Here is an 18,949-nt window from a genome sequence, read left to right as displayed (position 1 = left end):
GCTGCGCAGAAGCGTGGATTTCTCCTAAGCGCCCTTGGCACGGCATCTCGGCGCGGCATCTCGGCATAATAAGCGCCGAGATCACGTGATTAAAAAACAAAAGGTATTGAGTCCGTAAAAAATACTAAAAATATCGGAAAAATTGTGCGAGTCCAATGGTATATGTTAGGAGGTTGTAACAGATGCATAGGCCTTTGGCCCGGCGGCGGTTTTGTTCCTCCTTGGAGACAAAATTAGGATTGCTAGAGAGGCGTCCTGGTCTTGTGGCCTGTTGGCCGGTACTTGCCCCCCTATTGGGGGAGGAGGAAGTTCCAGACTTACTACCCTTAGGCGGGTGGCTGGCACGCTCCTCACGGAGGGCGTTGTCGATGACCAGGGCCGCGTTCTGCAGCTCTAGGAGGGTGGCTGGGCGTCGCTCACAGGTGGCAATGAGGCGGCTTACTTCCCAGTGGAGGCCACGTGCAAATTGCCCACGGAGGGCGGCGTTGTTCCAATCCAGGTCCATGGCAATGGTCCTGAATTTTGTGATATACTCAGCACAGGTGCCTGTCTGAGTGAGGTGGGTGATTTGCCGTTCCGCGGCCCTTGTGGCGTCCGGGTTCCCAAATGCAGCCAGGAACTCCCTCCTGAAATCCTCAACCGTTTGGATGATGGCCCTGTGGGACCCTAGTTGGTCAAGGTGGGGGTGAGCCCATGCTCCTGCTGTGTCCTTCATGTTCATTAGAAGGAACAAAAGCACCTCCTGATCCGTTGGGAACATGCGCTGGTTAAGGCGGACCCATGCCATCATTCTTGTGAGCCATTGTCGTGACTCATTACCAATCTTCCCCGTGTAGGCATTGGGGTGATCCACCTTGACGGGGGCTTGGTATGCGGCTACTGGAGCCGCTGGTAGAGAGGCAACGGGGGAGCGGAGTCTGATAGGCAAAGGTGGAGCAGGAGTTTGGACTCTTGGGGGGGCCCGGACAGGGGTTGGTTGGGCAAAGGTGATGGGAGGTTTGGTAGGGTTGGCCCAGGCAACGAGGGGCGCACTAGGCGCTGGAAGAGGGTCGGCTTTGGATAGGGGCCTGGGCGTGGCTTTGATTGCCGGTGGTTTCCGGTCTTCTGGTGTGTGGGGCTGGGGCCCATTGCTAGCCGCAATGCGAGTGAGGGTTTGGTCAACTGCTCCCATCCAGTCTTGGGCTTCCTTGTTGACTTCCTTGATTTCCTCAAGTTCCCGCTCAAGCCGGATGACTTGGTTTTGCAATCCCAGGAGGAGGGAGATTGCATGGCTGAGGGATATTTCCCTGTAGACCTCTGGTTTGAGGCTCCCTGACTCATTGGCGGTTGCCTGAAGAGTGGGTCCCAACTCTCCTTGATCAAGAGGGGATTGGGGACAAGCGGTGCTCCGGGAACGGGTTGCCATTTCATGAGGGTATGAACAGCCCTGGTGGGAGGTGGCGTGTTGGGAAGCGCGGGAGGAAGCGCGAGAGGGGGTGCGTGATGTAATGGTGGGCAGGGTAGGGGGTAATGGGGGCTGTGCAGCCAAGGGTGCCTGTATCAGGACTTATGGGGCGCTTTATTGTACTGGCGCTAAGAGCTTGCGTCAACCGCCTAGCGTTGAACAGTCCCTATTGACCAATTGACTGCCGTGTACGGGCGTGATGTGGAACGGGCTTTCTGCAAGCGGGTGGATCTGCTGACTAGCTCCGCTGACAAAGGGTGCGGTGACCGGTGGTAAGCGGACAATTGGGATCTGTCTGCCTTATAGCAATTTGGTACTACCTGGGGCCGACGCTAGTTTGATTATTGATAGCAAAAGGCGAGCCCAATCAGGTGATTTCCCTCGTGCTAGTACAGGGGACCTTCTTGTTTGTTGGGACTGAGTAAGATGTGCTTTGTGGGCACGGTTTGCAACCAACTTAAGGTCAATTACCTAGTGTCCTAGACGTCCGTAAGGGGCATCAAGGCAGCGGGCGCTTGGGGCCGTATGTACTAAGTAAGGAACCGCTTAAGGCGGTGGGGTTTACTACCTACAACAACAAACTTCCTAACTACAATGACCACGCGCTATAAGGCGGTGGCAAACTACGTATGTACAGTGAATCCAACGCTTAAGGCGTGTATCTAAGTGCTTTTCTGGACTATAAGGTCCTTGTACAGTTTGGGGATGCAACAAGAGGTAATCAACCTGGGTATTACCATGGTTGGTTGGCCTCCTTATATATTACAAGGGTGAACTAATTACAAATACAATATATGCGATACTATAACCAATAAGAACCCAATCTGCAGCCGGCCTTACTCATGCATACATGTCACTGACGTGTCATAGTGATGTCATCAGGTGGAGGTGGCTACGTATGCTTGGTAAGCGCGGATGGGGACGTGGCTCGGCGCTTAGCGTATGATATAAGCGCCGAGGTCACGTGATTGAAAAAGTCGTTTGTTTGCCTTCGTTTAAATTCGAGAAAATGGGAATAAATTCCCTGGTATTGATTGTGTCTACAACACTATCCACAATGACCAGGATAGAGTCACTATTTCTGTCTTTGGGCAGGTCCACTATCATATCATATGACACATGTTGCCACGGGCGTGATGGGAGTTCCAGGGGCTGAGGTGGTATAGACGCGTACTTAGGTTTCCGGATCTGTTGGCAGATTTTGCATGAGTCAACGTGCCAGTATGTGTTGGCACGGATGCCGGGCCAGTAGTAAGTCCTGGATACCAACTCTAGGGTCCTTTGTCTGCCTGGGTGACCCGCCAATGGGCTATCGTGGAAGATCCAAAGTAGGTCTGTCCTTAGGGTCCCTACGTCTGGTACTACAATTTGTCCTTGGTAAAATAGCAGGCCGGCCTCCATTTTGTGATCTTTGAATGCGCGTTTAATGGAGGGTGGTGCCTTGGACTTGTTTTGTAGGAACTGTAGGATTTCCCACAGGGATTCGTCTTGATCCAGGGAGGACTCAATTTGGCGTTGTAGTTCCTTCTCAGGGGTTACCAGGGCAAGGTTAGCAAATATTGGTTCTGGCAACATGGATTGGGGGTCTGGTGGAATATTGGTTGACTACCCGTAAGGTAGAAACTGGCATCTGGAGCGTCATTTAGCCGTCTGGACGTTCCAGACTCTCCGGATGCAAATAAAGACCCTGGCCAAAAATCAAATTTGTTAGCATCCGCCCCAACAGCCGCCAAGGACCCCCTTCCAGACTTCTGGAAGCAAGGTCGGACAACCAAGTCTGGAAGGGGGGGACCCCCCCCCCTTCCAGACACGCAGGTGAGTCTAAATTCTTCTAAACTGCTCAGGGTCCAGTCTTGGCAGTCATTTTGTATGCACACCACAACTTGTACGCGCCATATCTACATCATAATACATGCATAGAGTGTGCAAAAAATCCAATAAATTGTAGATCTTTGTAACAAAGGTCTTTAGCCCCTTCAAAAACGGGGGGGGGATGTAGACGCAACCACCGTTCCAAGGCCCATGTTCCCGCGGCCCCCTGTACCTTGCAAGGACCTCATCCACGCGCAAGCAGTGGAGCGCAATTTTGGATAAGTGCGGGCCATGGCCCAAGGTGTAATCAACCATGATAAAATGAGAAATATAAAAGAAAATTACGATTCAAATTAGCCGTACAACTGTGCAGATTGCGCACAATCCCCGGTTTTCATTTGAGTCGGACATTGAACAAACAAGTCAAGAATTGGAGAAATGAGTAAAACAATCTTGGAGAGCACTTGCAGTTTCTCATCAGAGGGTTGGGGCTGCGCATATAAGAGCCAGCGGGGGGCATTCAACTTTCTTCATTTGACTCTTCATTCACGCTCACCCATTTCTACTGACTTCACTTATCCTATATACTTATGCCTCCTCAAAGACCTCTTTCTTTGCTCACCAGTGCCGAAGTTGAAAGACTTGCGGCCCAAGTGCGTCGGCCTGTGCCCCGCAACCTTCGGAGCCAGGATTCAGCGGCTGGTCCCGCTGGCGGTCCTGGTTCCACTTTAACTACCCAGAACCAATGTAAGTATGACTCCGCTACTCACTAAAGCCTGTGCTGATCGCTCCAAAGCGGCTATCCTTATCGAACGTGACAATATGGATACGTCGGCCACCACTGAACAACCTACTGGCAACGGTGGGATCAAATACGACCCAAGCAAAGATGGAGAGTCCAATGACAACCAAGGAAACCTCAAGCCCAAGCTCGAGCCTGAGCCCAAGCCCAAGCCGCAAGGCAACGGCAACGGCAACGGCAAAGGCAAGCAAGTTGCTTTCAAAACCCGTCATGCCCGCGGCGCCGGTTGTGGCGCTGGTACGAAGAACTTTACAGTGGCAGAGCAGTGGCAGTTCTGTAGCGTGCTCTGCGACGTTCTCCCTCGCTCCGAACTGGGGTGGAAGCAGGCTGCCAAGGTATACAACCAGCTTGTCCCAAAGACCCGTCAGAGAACTGTCGAATCTCTCAAGGGCAAGTATACGAAGGTTAGTCAGCCTCTCTTGATTACTATTCGCATACAGTTGATCTTATTCTACTATACATACAGCTGCTTTGGATGAAAAAGCCCACAGGCGAGGGCGTGGCCAGCAAGTTGCACGAAGAAGCCTTGGCCATTGAAGATCTTCTTCATGCCCAGGAAGAGGCGCGTGCTATTGACAATCCTTGGTCAGCGTCTGAGGACAACAAAGCTCTTTGTGAGACGCTCTCTGACAAAGAGCTCCCGCCTCCTCCTGGCTTTGCAGCAATTCCTGCTCGCCCCCTTCCTGCCAACCCTGCGCCTGCGGCTCCACCTCCTCTCGCTTCCGCGCCCTCGTCATCTCCAGCTAAGAACTGTGCCACGTTAGCTCCAGCCCCGCCTCCCTTTTCTTGATCGAAGTCTACAAAGGCTGTTCCACCTAATAGCACCGATGAGAATAAGGTGATTGACATTGGTTCCTTGGATGATAGTGATGTTGAGGTCTTACCGGCTACGCAAGCGCCCCCAAAGAAAAAGGGATCGACATACCGTGCATCTCAAGTCACCAAAGACTTGCTTCCTGAGGTCCGAGAGCCCCCGCAAAAGCGTTGCAAGACAGCGCAGCTTACTGCCAAGCGTATCATGTCCATCCTTACGCGCAAGGAATTGGTGGACAATGGCCACAATAGCGCTGCCGGTCTCGCTCGCCTAGAAGTATTTAACCGCGACCGTACAATCAAGAGACTCGAGCGGGATCTTTCCAAGGCTCGAGAGCGGTGCCATCAGCTGGAACGTCAAATCAATCAAGTTACTCTTGTCTTGACTCTGAGCGGCATTGCGTTGCCTTCGGCTGCTGCCCATGCTCCCGCTAATAGCACCGCGGCGCAGACGCTTGCCAAGATGTTGGCATCTTTTCTGCGTCCTTCGCCAGCTGCTGCTCACACACAAGACAGCCCCCCCGTCCCACCAGCTGTGCCCGTACCTCCAACTGCAGACCCACTCCCAACTACACCGTCAGTCACAGCAGCCAATTCTAACGATGCGGACACGTTGGATGATCCCCCAAGGCCTCTGGTAGCGACCTCCTCCGGTCTCAGCGCAAATGATAAGGACATTATTCCTAGCCACCCCGGTAACTAACTTCAATTTGTCCCAGTTTCAATGTTGAATTCACTGTCATTACTTGTACTATATGTTCTTTTTATCACTGTCTTTACTCAATTGAATGTATTCCATATTCCATAAAAATACATGCGCTTGAACAACTATGCTACGTAACACAAGTAACTTGTAAGTAGAACCTATGCACGCGGTCGTTGTTACGGATCTCAGGAAACAAACGGTCATGGAGCTCTTGCAGAAATTGCTTGCCATCAGCCTCCCACTCACGCATATATACAGTGCAAATCTGGTTGATGCCAATCCGCCTTGTGCAAAGGTTATGGAGCCTAATACAGGTCTCCAACAATGTTCGTCGCCCGGTAGGATCGCCGGTATCAAGGGGCATTCGAATTTGGCCATATGCACCTTGAATTGCTTGCATTCCCCATTCGGCGGGCTGTCAAGCTGAGGTGATGGCGTTTGAATAGTTGATCGCATCTTGAGCTTTGATTGGATCGTTTGGTAAGGCGTCTTTATGTTTTAACAGAGTCTTGATCTTGCCAGCAAGATTGTTACCGCCACGAGGGAATGCGGTGTTGGCAATAAGGAAAAAGCCGGCAGGAGTTTTGTCTTGCAGCAGATTGTATATATGAGCCGCTGTGCGTGAGTCGTGCCAGCTTCCTGGCGCATTGACCTTTGCCGCAATGACACATCCTGAACGCATGCATGTGAATTTATATACAAGCATTTAATAGTACTGACTAAACTCACCGTTGGGGGCAAAGACTAGAACATTGTTAATACAATGCAAGTGTAACCAGCCATTGTAGGTAGACCTTTCGATATCAGCATCACTGCTGGCACCAATAGGAAGACTAAGGCCGTCCAAGAAGCCAAATCCACCTATAACACTTGGATGGCACAATTGAATTGCCTGCAAATACTCCTGCATCTTGTCTGGTTTCGGCCAGCAAATACGTGCTTTGGGTATTTTTTCCAGAGTAAGCGCAAGTATTTGGCGCAAGAAATGGATGTAACGAGTGAGAACCGAGGGTACAAGCGCAAAGATTTGCTGAAGGGAGGTTTTGTTCATGGTACCGCTCAGATAATGAAGAAGGACTCCAAGACCGCCTTCTGCATCCAGCGACTGTTGCCCAAGTTGAGTTGCTCCAGAGGGATTCACATCATCTCGCGGAATTGGGTGAGTGAGCCATAGATAACGAAAGCCAGACAAAAGAATATAGTTGAAAGTAGCAACGTCCACACCCATTGTAGAAATGAACGCGCAATCCTCGCGACTACAAAGCACAGCTTGCCACGGAGTATCCAGACATGGATTCTCTAAGAGCTTGGGGCAATTCAGGTGGCAATAATGCCAAATACGCCAGACATGGCGCAGGTTTGTGCCAGCATAGTATAATGCCATGAGGGCGGCTGCGATGCAAACACCTTGCCTTTTAGATGTGGCAACGTCTTCGTTATCATCCAGAACCAGATCGTATATGAGTTCGGGATTTTCTTCAACGGGGTCCATAGCGTGTACATATTAGCTATTAATTTTTCTTTCTTTATATACGCATATATGACGTTGTATGTTAAAAACAATTGCATTCATGGTCCATTATTTTAATTACAAATTGGTTGAGGAGACAAGTCATGCTTGGTCTAGAAATGTAGACTCCGCCCACGCGGCTGTGCAACTTCCGTCTTACGGGAGATGCATGCGTGCGGGGTCCTACCTAGATCATTGGAGCGGAGTCGGTCCGTATCCGACAGGCTGCTTATCTGGTCTTCTGACCATGCCAGATCCCGCACGTGTCTTACGGGTAGTCAACCATTGGCATGGTCTGATTGTCGCAATAGGGCATCTGGCTTCCCTGACTGTTTCCCAGGTCTGTACATGATTTGGAAGTTGTAACCGGCCAGGAGGAGGTGCCACCGTGCGTGGCGGCGGTTGAACGTTCTAGATTCTTTCCAATATTCTAAGTTCCTATGGTTGGTGAACACGGTGATGGGATGCAGGGTTCCTTCCAAAAAGATACGCCAGTACTTGAATGAGCGGATGATTGCTAGCAGCTCCTTGTCATGTGTATCATAGTTCTGCTCTGCTCCTTTAAATGACTCAGACAAGAAACCAAGTGGGTGTAACCGTCCGTCTTCCTGGCGTTGGCTTAGTATGGATCCTAGGGCAGCTCCTGAGGCGTCTGTCTCAAGGAAGTAGGGTTTGGTCGGATTGGCATGGCAGAGTACAGGTGCATTGGTGATGGCGTCCTTTAGTCCTTGGAAGGCTTCCTGTTCTCTGTCACCCCAATTCCACGGCGTATCCTTCTTGACCAGATTATGCAATGGCCTGGCCATGTGACTAAAATTGGCAACAAATCGACGGAGGAAGTTGGCGAACCCTAAGAACAATTGGACCTCCTTCACCTTTGAGGGGGTCGGCCATTCCTGTACTGCCTGGATCTTGAGTCTATCTAGGCTAAAACCCTTATCCGAGACAATGATTCCCAGGTATTCCACGGAATTGACATGGAAGGTACACTTTGATGCCTTACAAAATAGTTGGTTCTCCAGTAGCCGCCGCAAAACTTCATGAACATGTTGTGTATGAGTTACATCATCCTTGGAGTAGATCAGGATGTCATCAAGGTAAATGATGACGCAAACGTCTAACAGGTCTTTGAATAATTTGTTCATAAAATGTTGGAAGGCGGCGGGAGCATTGGTTAGGCCAAAGGTCATGACTAGGGACTTGTACAGGCCGTACTTAGTACAGAAAGCAGTTTTCCATTTGTTGCCTTCTTTTACCCGGACGTTGTTATATCCCCAATGTAGGTCTAGTTTAGTGAAGACCTTGGCACCACGGAGCTGGGCCATGAGGTTGTCTGGACGGGGAAGGGGGTAAACGTTTTTCTTTGTCTGGTTGTTTAGGCGGCGGTAGTCAACTACCAAGCAGCGGGAGCCATCCTTCTTGGGAACAAACATGACAGGGGAGCTAATTGAGGACTTGCTGGGGCGGATTTTGCCTGCCTTGAGTTCATCTCTGAGCCAATCTTTGAGCGTGGCGGATTTGGCGTCAGTCATGCTGTACAGCGGAGAGTTCAAGGGGCCTTCTTCTGTTAGTTCAATCCCAATGTCATAATGCCAATGCGGGGGAAGTTTGTTGAATTCTTCCTCTCCAAATACCTTGGCGTATTGATGGTATTTGGAAGGGACTCCTTCAAGGGGGTTTTGATCGGCTTCCTCCTCTTCAGCGATGGCTACGTGTTCTGGTGGTGCATGGGGGAAGGAGAGGGTGCATTGATTCCAATCAATCTCTGGATTATGGGCATCTAACCATTTCAATCCTAAGATGGCGGCGTGGGACCCTGTGTTGCAGATCAAGAAGGTCTTGGTCATACGTTTGCCATCAAAGGAGAAGGTTAGGTTAGCCTTCTTCCAAATTTTACCAGCCTGGGGGCTCAACCCATTGAGCATAGTTACAGTGCGGGGGTAAGGGAGGTCTATGAGTGGGAGGCGGAGTGCTTCTGCGGTACAGGGGTGGAGAAAGGATGAGGTAGCGCCTGAGTCTATCAGGACTTCTAGTGGTTCCGCTTTTTTCTCTGGTGTGATCAAAATAGTGAACAGGGGTGACATTTTACTACTAGATATATTACAAAATTTGATACATGATCCAGAGTCCTTGGGGTCCTTGCGCGCGGCGGCAGGTCCCCTTACTCTTTTCCCAATTGGTACTTGGAGTCTTTGCCAATCTTGGCAGTTTCCTTGGCTTTCCCCTTATCCTCCTTGGGGGTAGCCTTCCAGCCAGTTCTGCATTTGGCAAACTTATGTCCTGGCTTACCGCATTTGACACAGAGGCCTTCTGTGCGGCGGCGGTTGCGTTCTTCCTCTGAGACGTAGTTGGGATTGGAGGAGAGGGGACCGGTTTTTGTGGCCTGTTGGCCGGTACTTGCCCCCCAATTGGGGGTGGAAGAGGTTTTACCAGGCTTACTACCCTGTTGCGGGTGGCTGGCTTGCTCCTCGCAGAGGGCGTTGTCAATGATGAGGGCGGCGTCCTGCAGCTCCCTCAGAGTACGTGGCTGCCTCTCCCTTGTGGCAATCTGTTTTTGGACCTCCCAATGGAGCCCACACGCGAATTGGCCGCAAAGTGCAGCATCATTCCAATCAAGTTCCATTTGCAGCATGCGGAATTTAGTAATGTATTTGGCACACGTGCTGGTCTGAGTGAGGGAAGTAATTTTCCACTCCGCTGCCCTGGTTGCATCTGGGTCGCCAAAGGCGGCCAGGAATTCAATTTTGAACTCATCCACGGTGTGGATGAGCGCGCGGTGGGACCCTAGTTGGTCCAGGTGAGGGTGGGCCCAGGCCCCAGCTGCTTCCGTCATGTTCATCAACAGGAAGCTCAGGACCTCCATGTCCAAGGGGAACTGCCTTTGGTTGAGGCAAACCCAGGCCAACATGCGGGTTAGCCATTGTTTGGCCTCCAAGCCAATTTTGCCTTTGAAGGCGTCTGGGTGGTCCACTTTTACAGTGGAGGGGGTTGGAGGCTGCGCCGGGGTGATGACAGGCGCTGGTGGAGGTCCTTGGGGGACTGGAGCTGGTCCCAAAGGGAAGGAAGAGAAGGGGTAAGGGTTGAATAGGGAAAGGGGGTTGCGCCTGGGGGCCCCTGTGGAGATGATGGGGGCTGGGGCCCCAAGGAATGGTTGAGCCTTGCCAATAGGCTTGGCTTTGGGCGCAGCCCTGGGAGTTTCCTTGACCGCAGGGGGTTTTTGTTCTTCTGGGGTGTGGGGACCCCGGGCGTGCTGGAGCCGGGCAAGCCCATCCTTGACAGTATTGACTGTTTGCAAGACGTTCTTGACATTGGTTCAAACCTCTTGGCTAACTTTGGCTTGTTCCAAGAGGGTCCGCTCAATACGGTTGACCTGGGATTGGAGTCCCCAGAGGAGGCGGATGACCCGCTTGAGAGATACTTTGCCAAGCTCAGGGGAGGCTGGCGGAAAAAGGGGTTCCAGCTGTCCTTGATCAACAGGGGAGCGGGCTCGAGAGGGTGGCCGGGAACGGGTTGCCATTGGGTGTGTGGGGTAAGACCGGCCAGCGTGGGAGGATGCCCGGGAAGAAGAACAAGGGGGAGTGCGGGAGGTAATGGTGAAAAGTGTGGGGGTGCTAGTAGGTGCCTATATCAGGACTTATGAGCGCTTTATTACTCAATTGCTAAGACCTTGCGTCAAACAACCTAGCGTTGAACAGTAGGAATTACTAATCACAGCCGTGGGCGGGCGTGATGTAGAACCCAATTTCTGCAAGCGGGTGTATTGGCTGTCTAGGTCCACTGGTAAAAGGTGCGGCAACCGGAGGTATGCAGGCAATAGGGAATTCCTGCCTTATAGCAATTTGGTACTAGGAGGGGACGACGCTGGTTTGATTATTAACAGCAAAAGGCAATCCCAATCTCCGGTATTTCCCTTGTGCTAGTACAGGGTTCCTTCTTGTTGTTGAGCTAAGTGTAGTGGGTGCTGGTGGGCACGGTTTGCAACCAACTTAAGGTTGATTACCTAGTGTCCTAGACGTCCTTAAGGGGCGTCAAGGCAGAGGGCGCTTGAGGCCGTATAGAACTAAGTAAAACCGCGTAAGGCGGCAAGGGGTCTACCTACAACAACAAACTAACTAACTACGGTGACTAGGCGCTGTAAGGCGTTGACAAACTACCTAAGTACAGTGAGGGCAATGCTTAAGGCGCGTATCTAAGTGGTTACCGGCTGTAAGGCCTCGTACAATGTGTGGAGTGCAACAAGAGGTAATTGACCTGGGTGTTACCATGCTTGGTGTGCCTCCTTATATATTCTATGAGCTAGCTAATTACAAATGTACTATGTCCAATACTGTATCAAATAAGAACCCCTGTTCCGCAGTCGGCCTTACTCATGTATACGTGTCACTGACGTGTCATAGTGATGTCATCAGGTGGAGGTGGCTACGTATGCTGAAGTAAGCGCGGATGGGGACGTGGCTTGGCGCTTAGCGTATGATATAAGCGCCGAAGTCACGTGATTGAAAATGTTGTCCGTTAGACTTCGTTTAAATTCGAGAAAATGGGAATAAATTCCCTGGTATTGACTGTGTCTATGACACTTGCCAACCGCTGGGCTATTCAAGGCAAACACCCTGGTTCAAACCCTGTTGCGCGGGGTGACAACCGGGGTGCTAGGCAAGCACGAGCTCAAGTAGCTGCTCTGATATCGTCCAACCCTATAGTCACACGCCCAACACCTGAGAACAGGGCGGAACTTGTTTTGGACAATGATGAGGAACAAGCTGCTGAGGCGGCAGTTGCCCAAGGCCGCGAGCCGGTAAGTATTAGCCTCAACCTCAAGTGTGTAAGAACCACTGACTTAATTCTAAGAATCATTGGCGTCAAAAGCCCAGCTCCAGGAATACGCATGGCGTCTCCCGTCTTGTGCTTCAGCTTGCAAAGCTACACTTCTGGGCGTATGCGCTTGCCAAGGGGCCATACCAGACTCGTGCCGTTTTTATAACATGGGTGCGGGTCTTGTGGCGCAAGACGTGGCTGATGGAGGCCCCAGGAACACCCTTTTGTGATATAACCGACAAGGAAATACAAGTGGTGAGTAGTATATGCACTCCCTATTGGTTCAAAATTTACCCTTGTTTCCGTAGGTTATAGCGGGTCTTGTTACAAAACGCGGCCGTGCCAAAGAACAGCTGCGTTCTGCCATTGAGTTCCTCCTTGGCTTCAATCAGTTTGCTATGACTCCTGAGGAGGTAGCGTTGAACATATCTGCGTTCCAGCGCCACCATCCAAACTCGTTCCACTGTTTAGTGAGTAATTTAACTCATTTTTTAACAGCTAATTCTCATAGTATCTACAGGAGCAAGAGCCGGAGCGCCGTGGCCACTATGAGTCCGAGCTTATGCACCACGCGTTTGCTCTTGCGTTATTCCATAATGAGGGAGCCGTTGGCGTAGTCTTCTCTGAATACTTTGAAGACTTGGCGCCGGCCACCGTAGTGTTTATTTTGGCTAACGTAAGTGTCTTGTTGACGGATGAGTTTATGCTACTAACCGGCGAGCCACAGATCCAATTCTGCCTTGAGGAATGGTCCACTGGAAAGCACAAGAACCGGGACCTTGGGACCAGGCAGATGCTCGCCAAGTTTGAGAGCCATCTGATGGCCTGGAACAAGTTCCGACGCACCGCGCCTTGTTGTGCACGGGCCCTCACTTGCGAGTGGTTTGAATACGGGCTGTGAGTATTAGCGTTGGTTTCATACAAACCTACTGATTGTTTTTCAGGCATTACTCCAACGCTACGCAGCCTGTCAAAGAGCAAGGGCTTCTGCCCTCACAGGTCGCTGAGTTTTGTGCCAACACCCCCACCGCCAAGGAACCCAACCAGTCGGACCGAACCCTAAACAAGCAAGTCGCTTATACGCAGCAGATTCAAGAGCTGGGGTTGGACGAGGAGTTTGATGAGGGGCCGGGCAAAGAGAGCGGCAAGGGGCTTATACAGGAAGTAGACGAGGAAATGGCGGACTTGTGGATGCAGGAATGGGTTGACAACAACAAATGGGAACAGGTCCAAGAGGATGACGAAGGAATGGAAGGCGGCAAGAGTGGAGATGAGGAGAACAATGCAGCACTCACCGCAGAGGAGCCGGTCGAGTACAACGACAACGGACGGATTAGTGCACGGTCGAAGGGCAAGGGCCCGGCCACCCACTAGGCGTATTAACTCAAGACTGTCACCCGTCATGCCCTCTCACAACCCCGACTCCAGACCAGCGTGTACACAATGACTCAACTCATCGACTTTCCCTTTCCCTTTTCTTGCTCTTTTTGCTCTTAGCTCTTTGGTGTTCTGTCGACTTGTTGCCTCCTCCCAATCATACACGCAAAACCCGTTCCGTCTAATTTGTCTTGTTTTCTCCATGGTTAGGTATACTGCTCAGCCCCGTATCCATATTGTTCTTCCTCATCCTCATGTGCGTTATTGCCTGTGCCTTGACTTGCCTCAACCCCCACTCCGCCGTTTCTACTTTATATCATGTACTATTATCTTACGTCGTGTCATTTTGCGTGTCGTTTTGTGCCGCATCGTGTCGTTTTGTGTTGGATTGTGTCGTGCCGTGTAGCGTTGGGTTGTATTGGGTTATACTTGTGACGTATGCTTGTGTTGCGCAAGCCTCTGTGAGAACTGAAACAATGAATTACTGTATTAGCTGTATTACACTGTGTGCGTGAATGAGATCAATCGCCAATTATAGTTTAAAAGCAAGCGTACACATGTAGCTAATCAACAAACAACGCCGCAAAGACCACTCAATTGTGAGAAGAGTATCAAACTCGTGAGTAACCACGAGTGGATCGAGTAGATTGCAAGGCTCTACATCAACTCGTGAGACCGCACAATGTGACATAGGAACTTACGACACTGACGGATTGGGGGGGGCCTCCTCGCAGCGCTCCGGTCCTCATGAGTGCTCTGGAGGCCTCCGGATAAATTCATGCCCCCGTAGAGTAAACCAGAGCCCACCCAGGGATCTTATTCCTGGAGCACAATACAAAACTCCCAGGATTTGTGTGCGCTTTTATTAGTATCCCTGCTTCCTATTCTTTTTGGCTTTAACCCATACTCTTCCTAGCTCATAATTTAATGGATGTATGCATATAATTTCCACAATTACTGATCTTATTTGAAGCTGGGGTAATCAGAGATATGAAATTATGCGTCATTGCTAAGTGTAAAGCAACCTTGGACCTTCAACCCGATCAAGCATGGGTGCAACCCAACCTAATCCCCTTGATTGTTGGGAGGAGCTATGCTAATAGGCACAGTCTCATTATCTTCCTTTCTAATTCCCAAGACACAATATAATTAACACATGCCTTGGGTGTTGGATGGCTTTAAGAACAGCCATGAGTTGAAAAGATGAATTCAAGATTTGAACGGTTGGCCCAAGGCGGGTGTAGTATTAGAACATGTATCCCATATAAGACTGAATGGCCTTGGGCATTATATGCTAATAATATAATTCAATTTGGCATACAAAATTCCATCAGGAATTAGCACATGCGCCATAACAAGGTATATAACTCATACAAAGAAATTTATTGTGGGATCTCTTAATCATAAGCACATCATTAGCAGCCTTTAAGCAACATTCAGGCCAATTAGTCTCAAAGCTGGGATGCCCATATCAGTATATGGGTCCGGGGAATATTGGTGAGTCATAATTCCCACGCCAATCGTATACTCAAAAACAGGGAGATTTGTTGATAGCGCAACTCTGCATGCAGGAGGTCTTAGAGATAGTCTAATCTCGTGCTGGTAAATAAAGCATCAAGGCCGTCTTCTTAGCGTCATTTAGAGGCGGGATTCACCTTTATTTGAATCATTTCCCCTACTGACCAGGAGTGCTCAGCTCCCAGAACCCCGCTTCCCAGCTCTCCACGCAGAACTTGAACTCCATTTCCTGGTTGCTCCAGGTCATATGCATTTCCAGAGGCTAGAACTTCTTCTTTAGAGAGAGTGCCTTGAGGTACCTGAGTTGTCGTGACTTTAAAAAGTTGGAGTGTGATGTTGGTATAAAGGACTGCAATTGCTTGTGATTGAGAGTGAATTGTTATGACAAAGGGTATAGGGTCGCCAGACGCTACAATCAAGGGGAAAGGGAGTGCAATCTATAAAGTCTAAGATCTCAGCATAAACTCTTGGAATTTTGGTAGCCCAAACCTTGGCTTGAACACCAGTACTTAGGGGCTTGCTGTGTTTACTCGTTTTATTGGCTGATCTGGGAGGGAGGTCGATTTCCTTCATACCTTGAGTTGGAGTCATGACTGAAGGGTCGACCCTGTCTGTATACAACGGAAGTTCCTGAAGACTTGTATGTGCATGAGAACGTGGGAGGTATAAGATAGGAACCATGATACTAGCAAAGTAAAATGCGTTTATCCATAAATAAAATTATAATTATTTTTCTACAAGGATATGACTCACTTCTCCCATCGGCGCAGGCCTGATCTTGGCATTTCAACGCGGACATGATATTGAATCTTCAACAATACCCCAGGAAAAGAATACTTGAAAGAAGGTGGGAGGGGGTCTATCCTACCATCGCAGGTAGTAGGAAACCCTATTGAAAACGGATAATCCAGACCGGACTCTAGATCTGGTAAAATAGGTCCCTTTTTGTATAGTGTAGTGGAGCGCTGAAACAAGATGGACTCTGAGTGCCCAGCAAGAACCCCTCGCTCCATATAGCTTGTTGTCACTACTCCTTCAACCTAAGAGAAGAGTCCCGTTAATCTATAAAAAATGAGTGACAGATACAGCCTTATACATACCACAACAACAACGGACTTGACATGTTCAAGAGACGCTACAGATACCACACCCTTGACAGTACCAGTATACCCAAAACATGGGGTATCTGTAGGCCAGACCCGTGCTCCCAGGTCTAGCTTTATGCGCTGCGATTGAAATACATATCGGTCTGGAAGATTAACTGGCCGGGCGACTAGTGGTGATTGAAACTCTAGAACATGTTCGCCATCCGACGCTGAGGCAGAATATGCTGGAGCAGAGTTTTCGCTACTAGAGTAACCAGGTGCAGCCATACTCTGTACTGAAAGAAGGGTAAACCAAGTCCCTCCCAGCTCAAAAAGATCCAGGCTCTCTCATGTTATGGTTGGGCGCTTGGAGTGGATTTCAAAACTCTTGCTGAATCGAGTCATTTACTCACGGCAAGCATGCCGAGTGTCTCTAATTACTCAGCAAGGAGTTTATTAGTACTGAGCTCCTATTACATTAGATTATTGTATAGCACGACATAGTTGGAGCCCATTGCATTCGCTCAACCAGGCTCAATAATCATGATAAATGCATTTTGTTTGTTTCGATTCGAGAGTTTATATACATAAGCCCAAACTTGAAACCTATCCCACTGCCATAGTAGGCCAGCATCCAATGGGGAGAATGGGCCGGAAGTCCGACACATTCCAGCTCCCTCTGCCTTGCTTTCCGGTACCTCTCCGTTTCTCGTGTTCACGTACCATGTGATTTACCTATCATTGACCCGATGACGAAGACTCGCGGAGGATCAAAGCAGGCCGTGGATTCATATATACGATTTTACGATTCACCACGTGCGTGCAAGGGAAGGTAAGGCCGACTGGCGTTGGGCTAGACCGCCCAATAATAGCACTATTCGTAATTGAAAGCTTCAGGACGGAGAAGGACTATAGGCTACACTGGACTCCCACACCATGCTCCCTCGTTTCGTGTTCCTTTCGAAGAGTATTATCGCCTTTTGGCCAGTAGGATAGCTAAGATATCGGCTTTGGCCATCTTGATTGGAGCCTATCAACGAGCATAGAACGAGAGTCTACTGCAGATAGAGGAGTGATTGCCCCGTGCCTCGCAGCTATAATCACAGTCTCATATTGGGTTGGTACCACTGGAAATAATCGAGTAAACCATCGTGCTTGAACTTGGCGCTGGCGCACCACCATAACTCATTGAAAACTCAGCAACACAGTTAGTTACTCACATAGGCTGGACAAGGCATGAGTTACAAAACGCCAATCGTAGTTAGAATCCAAATTAAGCCAAATTAAGTTATGATCGCGATGAAGTAATGATCATTTGATCGATATGGTGTACAAACGAAAACGAAGTATCATGATCATTCCTAACAGAACTTCTCTGGGCTTCCTGATGGAGACACAATGTGAGGTATGTGGATGAGCGAGATAGGCTCGAGGTAAAAGAACACTAGTTTTTACGAAACATGAAGTTCGTTCCATACCGATCAGTTCTCATCTACATTTGTCTCCGTTTCTGAATTATCATTTTTCTCGTGCTTTCGTGCCACATGCACACTATAAATATATTTGACCGAATTCGGGTGCGTATGCCGGCAAAGTTGCCACTCGAGCACACTTGCCACTATTGTCCATTTGAATATATGCATGTATGACCACATGCTACTCAATGAAACTGCCTACTTCTCTAAAAGGACCACCCAACTTTAGGATTCTCCGGGGCGCTCCAGAGCTAAGTGACCTGATTAGACTCCAGAGCAAATGAATATTTAGCTGAGTAGCACATAGAAACCGATATATGTATTGAAGAAACAATCACTTTATGATGGGAGCCACTTCGGAATTCGACTCGTTTTCCTGACAAATGTGCTTGATTATTTTAGGAGTCCAAAACTCGAGTCGAAGCTTCCAAACCAACGCACACGTGATCGCGTTGCCAAGAGAACATGCCCCCCTTCCCAACGAACTTAACCGAAACTACCGGGCTTACCAGAAACTTTGCTCATTCTCGATCAGTGATCAGGGATGGATCAACTATGGTATATTAGACCCATAAATAACTACTATAAACGGAGAGTCCAAAACCCAAGTCCACTCAAACTACTACATACATAACCCAGCAGTCTATAGCTGCTTAGTAGCCATCATCATTGGGATCCTCGCATTCGGGAAGATCAGCATCATCGTCGCTGTCAGGAGAGGGAGACGAGGGCTGGCTATTTTCGGGAGCTGGGGCAGGTGCCGAGTTGTTATTTTCAGGAGCCGGAGCAGGAGCTGGGTCGTTGTTTTCGGGAGCCGGTGTAGGAGCGGGGTCATTGGATTTGGGTTTAGCGGTCGCTTTAGCTTCAGGGTAGGGCACTGAGGCAGGAGGACCTGCAGGCTCTCCTCCAGGAGAACCGATTTGGCGATCTGGAATGGACTCTGGTGCGGCGTATGCACCAGCTACGCATAGCACCTCGCCGATATAGATGTTGCTGCAGTACTCGTCGATTTGAGGGTTGTTGGCGTAAAGCATCGTAGCGTTGATAGCTGCACCTTGCATGATCTTATCGCAAGTATCCCCGTATACTACAACCGTTCCGCGTTTAAACAGACAGCATATCTGAGACTTTAATACAACATACCAACGTTGTGGGTGATTGTGCAATCCTGGCCTACTTTACCAAGGCAAAGTTCTTGACCAACTTCCAGATTGGTGCAAGAATCATTGATCTTGTCCGCATTCACAGTCGAAAGTTGATAGCTACCAGATGTTTAGCTTGGGATTTCCCTTTAAGAAATGAAGACTCACGTAGACGCATTGTTAGCAGCGCTAATGGTATCACACCAATCGCCCTCCTTGACGGTGTAAGTACGGACACACTCGCTCGCAAATGCGGCTGCACTCAATGTCAACACAGAGCGCCCTATTCGAAAGATGAGACTCACCAGAAGCCAACGCCGTGACAACAAGGAGCTTGGTGAACATATTGAAGAAATACGAAATCAAGCAACGAATGTGAGTTAAAGAGGGTACAACACGAGTAGAAACGAGACTGATGTGGTTTTTTTTGGAGGGGCAGAAGCTGAGTAG

The 18,949-nt window shown here is 49.5% G+C and overlaps 9 protein-coding genes across 9 annotated transcripts; 2 read left to right on the top strand and 7 right to left on the bottom strand.

The window, feature by feature from the left end:
• Nucleotides 1–124: 124 nt before the first annotated feature.
• RhiXN_05670 (Retrotransposable element Tf2 protein) lies at nt 125–1,405 on the bottom strand (the record flags this gene model as incomplete). The annotated part of the gene is made up of 1 exon (XM_043325486.1): nt 125–1,405. The coding sequence occupies one exon, from the start codon at nt 1,403–1,405 to the stop codon at nt 125–127; it is 1,281 nt and encodes a 426-aa protein (XP_043180918.1).
• A 999-nt stretch (nt 1,406–2,404) lies between these two features.
• On the bottom strand, nt 2,405–3,019 carry RhiXN_05669 (uncharacterized protein; the record flags this gene model as incomplete). The annotated part of the gene is made up of 1 exon (XM_043325485.1): nt 2,405–3,019. One exon carries the CDS (start codon nt 3,017–3,019, stop codon nt 2,405–2,407), a length of 615 nt encoding a protein of 204 aa, XP_043180917.1.
• Nucleotides 3,020–3,846: 827 nt separating this feature from the next.
• Nucleotides 3,847–5,574, top strand: RhiXN_05668 (uncharacterized protein; the record flags this gene model as incomplete). Its single annotated transcript, XM_043325484.1, has 4 exons — nt 3,847–4,003; nt 4,053–4,462; nt 4,525–4,817; nt 4,881–5,574. 4 exons carry the CDS (start codon nt 3,847–3,849, stop codon nt 5,572–5,574), a joined length of 1,554 nt encoding a protein of 517 aa, XP_043180916.1.
• Nucleotides 5,575–5,995: 421 nt separating this feature from the next.
• RhiXN_05667 (DDE superfamily endonuclease) lies at nt 5,996–7,069 on the bottom strand (the record flags this gene model as incomplete). Its single annotated transcript, XM_043325483.1, has 2 exons — nt 5,996–6,249; nt 6,307–7,069. 2 exons carry the CDS (start codon nt 7,067–7,069, stop codon nt 5,996–5,998), a joined length of 1,017 nt encoding a protein of 338 aa, XP_043180915.1.
• Nucleotides 7,070–7,365: 296 nt separating this feature from the next.
• Nucleotides 7,366–9,171, bottom strand: RhiXN_05666 (Retrotransposable element Tf2 protein; the record flags this gene model as incomplete). Its single annotated transcript, XM_043325482.1, has 1 exon — nt 7,366–9,171. The coding sequence occupies one exon, from the start codon at nt 9,169–9,171 to the stop codon at nt 7,366–7,368; it is 1,806 nt and encodes a 601-aa protein (XP_043180914.1).
• A 77-nt stretch (nt 9,172–9,248) lies between these two features.
• Nucleotides 9,249–10,604, bottom strand: RhiXN_05665 (Retrotransposon-derived protein PEG10; the record flags this gene model as incomplete). Its single annotated transcript, XM_043325481.1, has 2 exons — nt 9,249–10,388; nt 10,419–10,604. The coding sequence occupies 2 exons, from the start codon at nt 10,602–10,604 to the stop codon at nt 9,249–9,251; spliced, it is 1,326 nt and encodes a 441-aa protein (XP_043180913.1).
• A 1,053-nt stretch (nt 10,605–11,657) lies between these two features.
• On the top strand, nt 11,658–13,276 carry RhiXN_05664 (uncharacterized protein; the record flags this gene model as incomplete). The annotated part of the gene is made up of 6 exons (XM_043325480.1): nt 11,658–11,882; nt 11,936–12,157; nt 12,211–12,372; nt 12,423–12,578; nt 12,630–12,799; nt 12,847–13,276. The coding sequence occupies 6 exons, from the start codon at nt 11,658–11,660 to the stop codon at nt 13,274–13,276; spliced, it is 1,365 nt and encodes a 454-aa protein (XP_043180912.1).
• Nucleotides 13,277–14,913: 1,637 nt separating this feature from the next.
• On the bottom strand, nt 14,914–16,170 carry RhiXN_05663 (uncharacterized protein; the record flags this gene model as incomplete). The annotated part of the gene is made up of 4 exons (XM_043325479.1): nt 14,914–15,234; nt 15,287–15,482; nt 15,551–15,837; nt 15,898–16,170. The coding sequence occupies 4 exons, from the start codon at nt 16,168–16,170 to the stop codon at nt 14,914–14,916; spliced, it is 1,077 nt and encodes a 358-aa protein (XP_043180911.1).
• Nucleotides 16,171–18,010: 1,840 nt separating this feature from the next.
• RhiXN_05662 (LysM domain protein) lies at nt 18,011–18,844 on the bottom strand (the record flags this gene model as incomplete). Its single annotated transcript, XM_043325478.1, has 4 exons — nt 18,011–18,444; nt 18,501–18,619; nt 18,668–18,755; nt 18,805–18,844. The coding sequence occupies 4 exons, from the start codon at nt 18,842–18,844 to the stop codon at nt 18,011–18,013; spliced, it is 681 nt and encodes a 226-aa protein (XP_043180910.1).
• Nucleotides 18,845–18,949: the final 105 nt, after the last annotated feature.

Source organism: Rhizoctonia solani, chromosome 6, assembly GCF_016906535.1.
Source record: "Rhizoctonia solani chromosome 6, complete sequence".
In the NCBI taxonomy this organism is placed as follows: domain Eukaryota; kingdom Fungi; phylum Basidiomycota; class Agaricomycetes; order Cantharellales; family Ceratobasidiaceae; genus Rhizoctonia; species Rhizoctonia solani.
The sequence above is the reverse complement of the archived record's forward strand: the minus strand, read 5'-3'. Positions and strand labels throughout refer to the sequence as shown.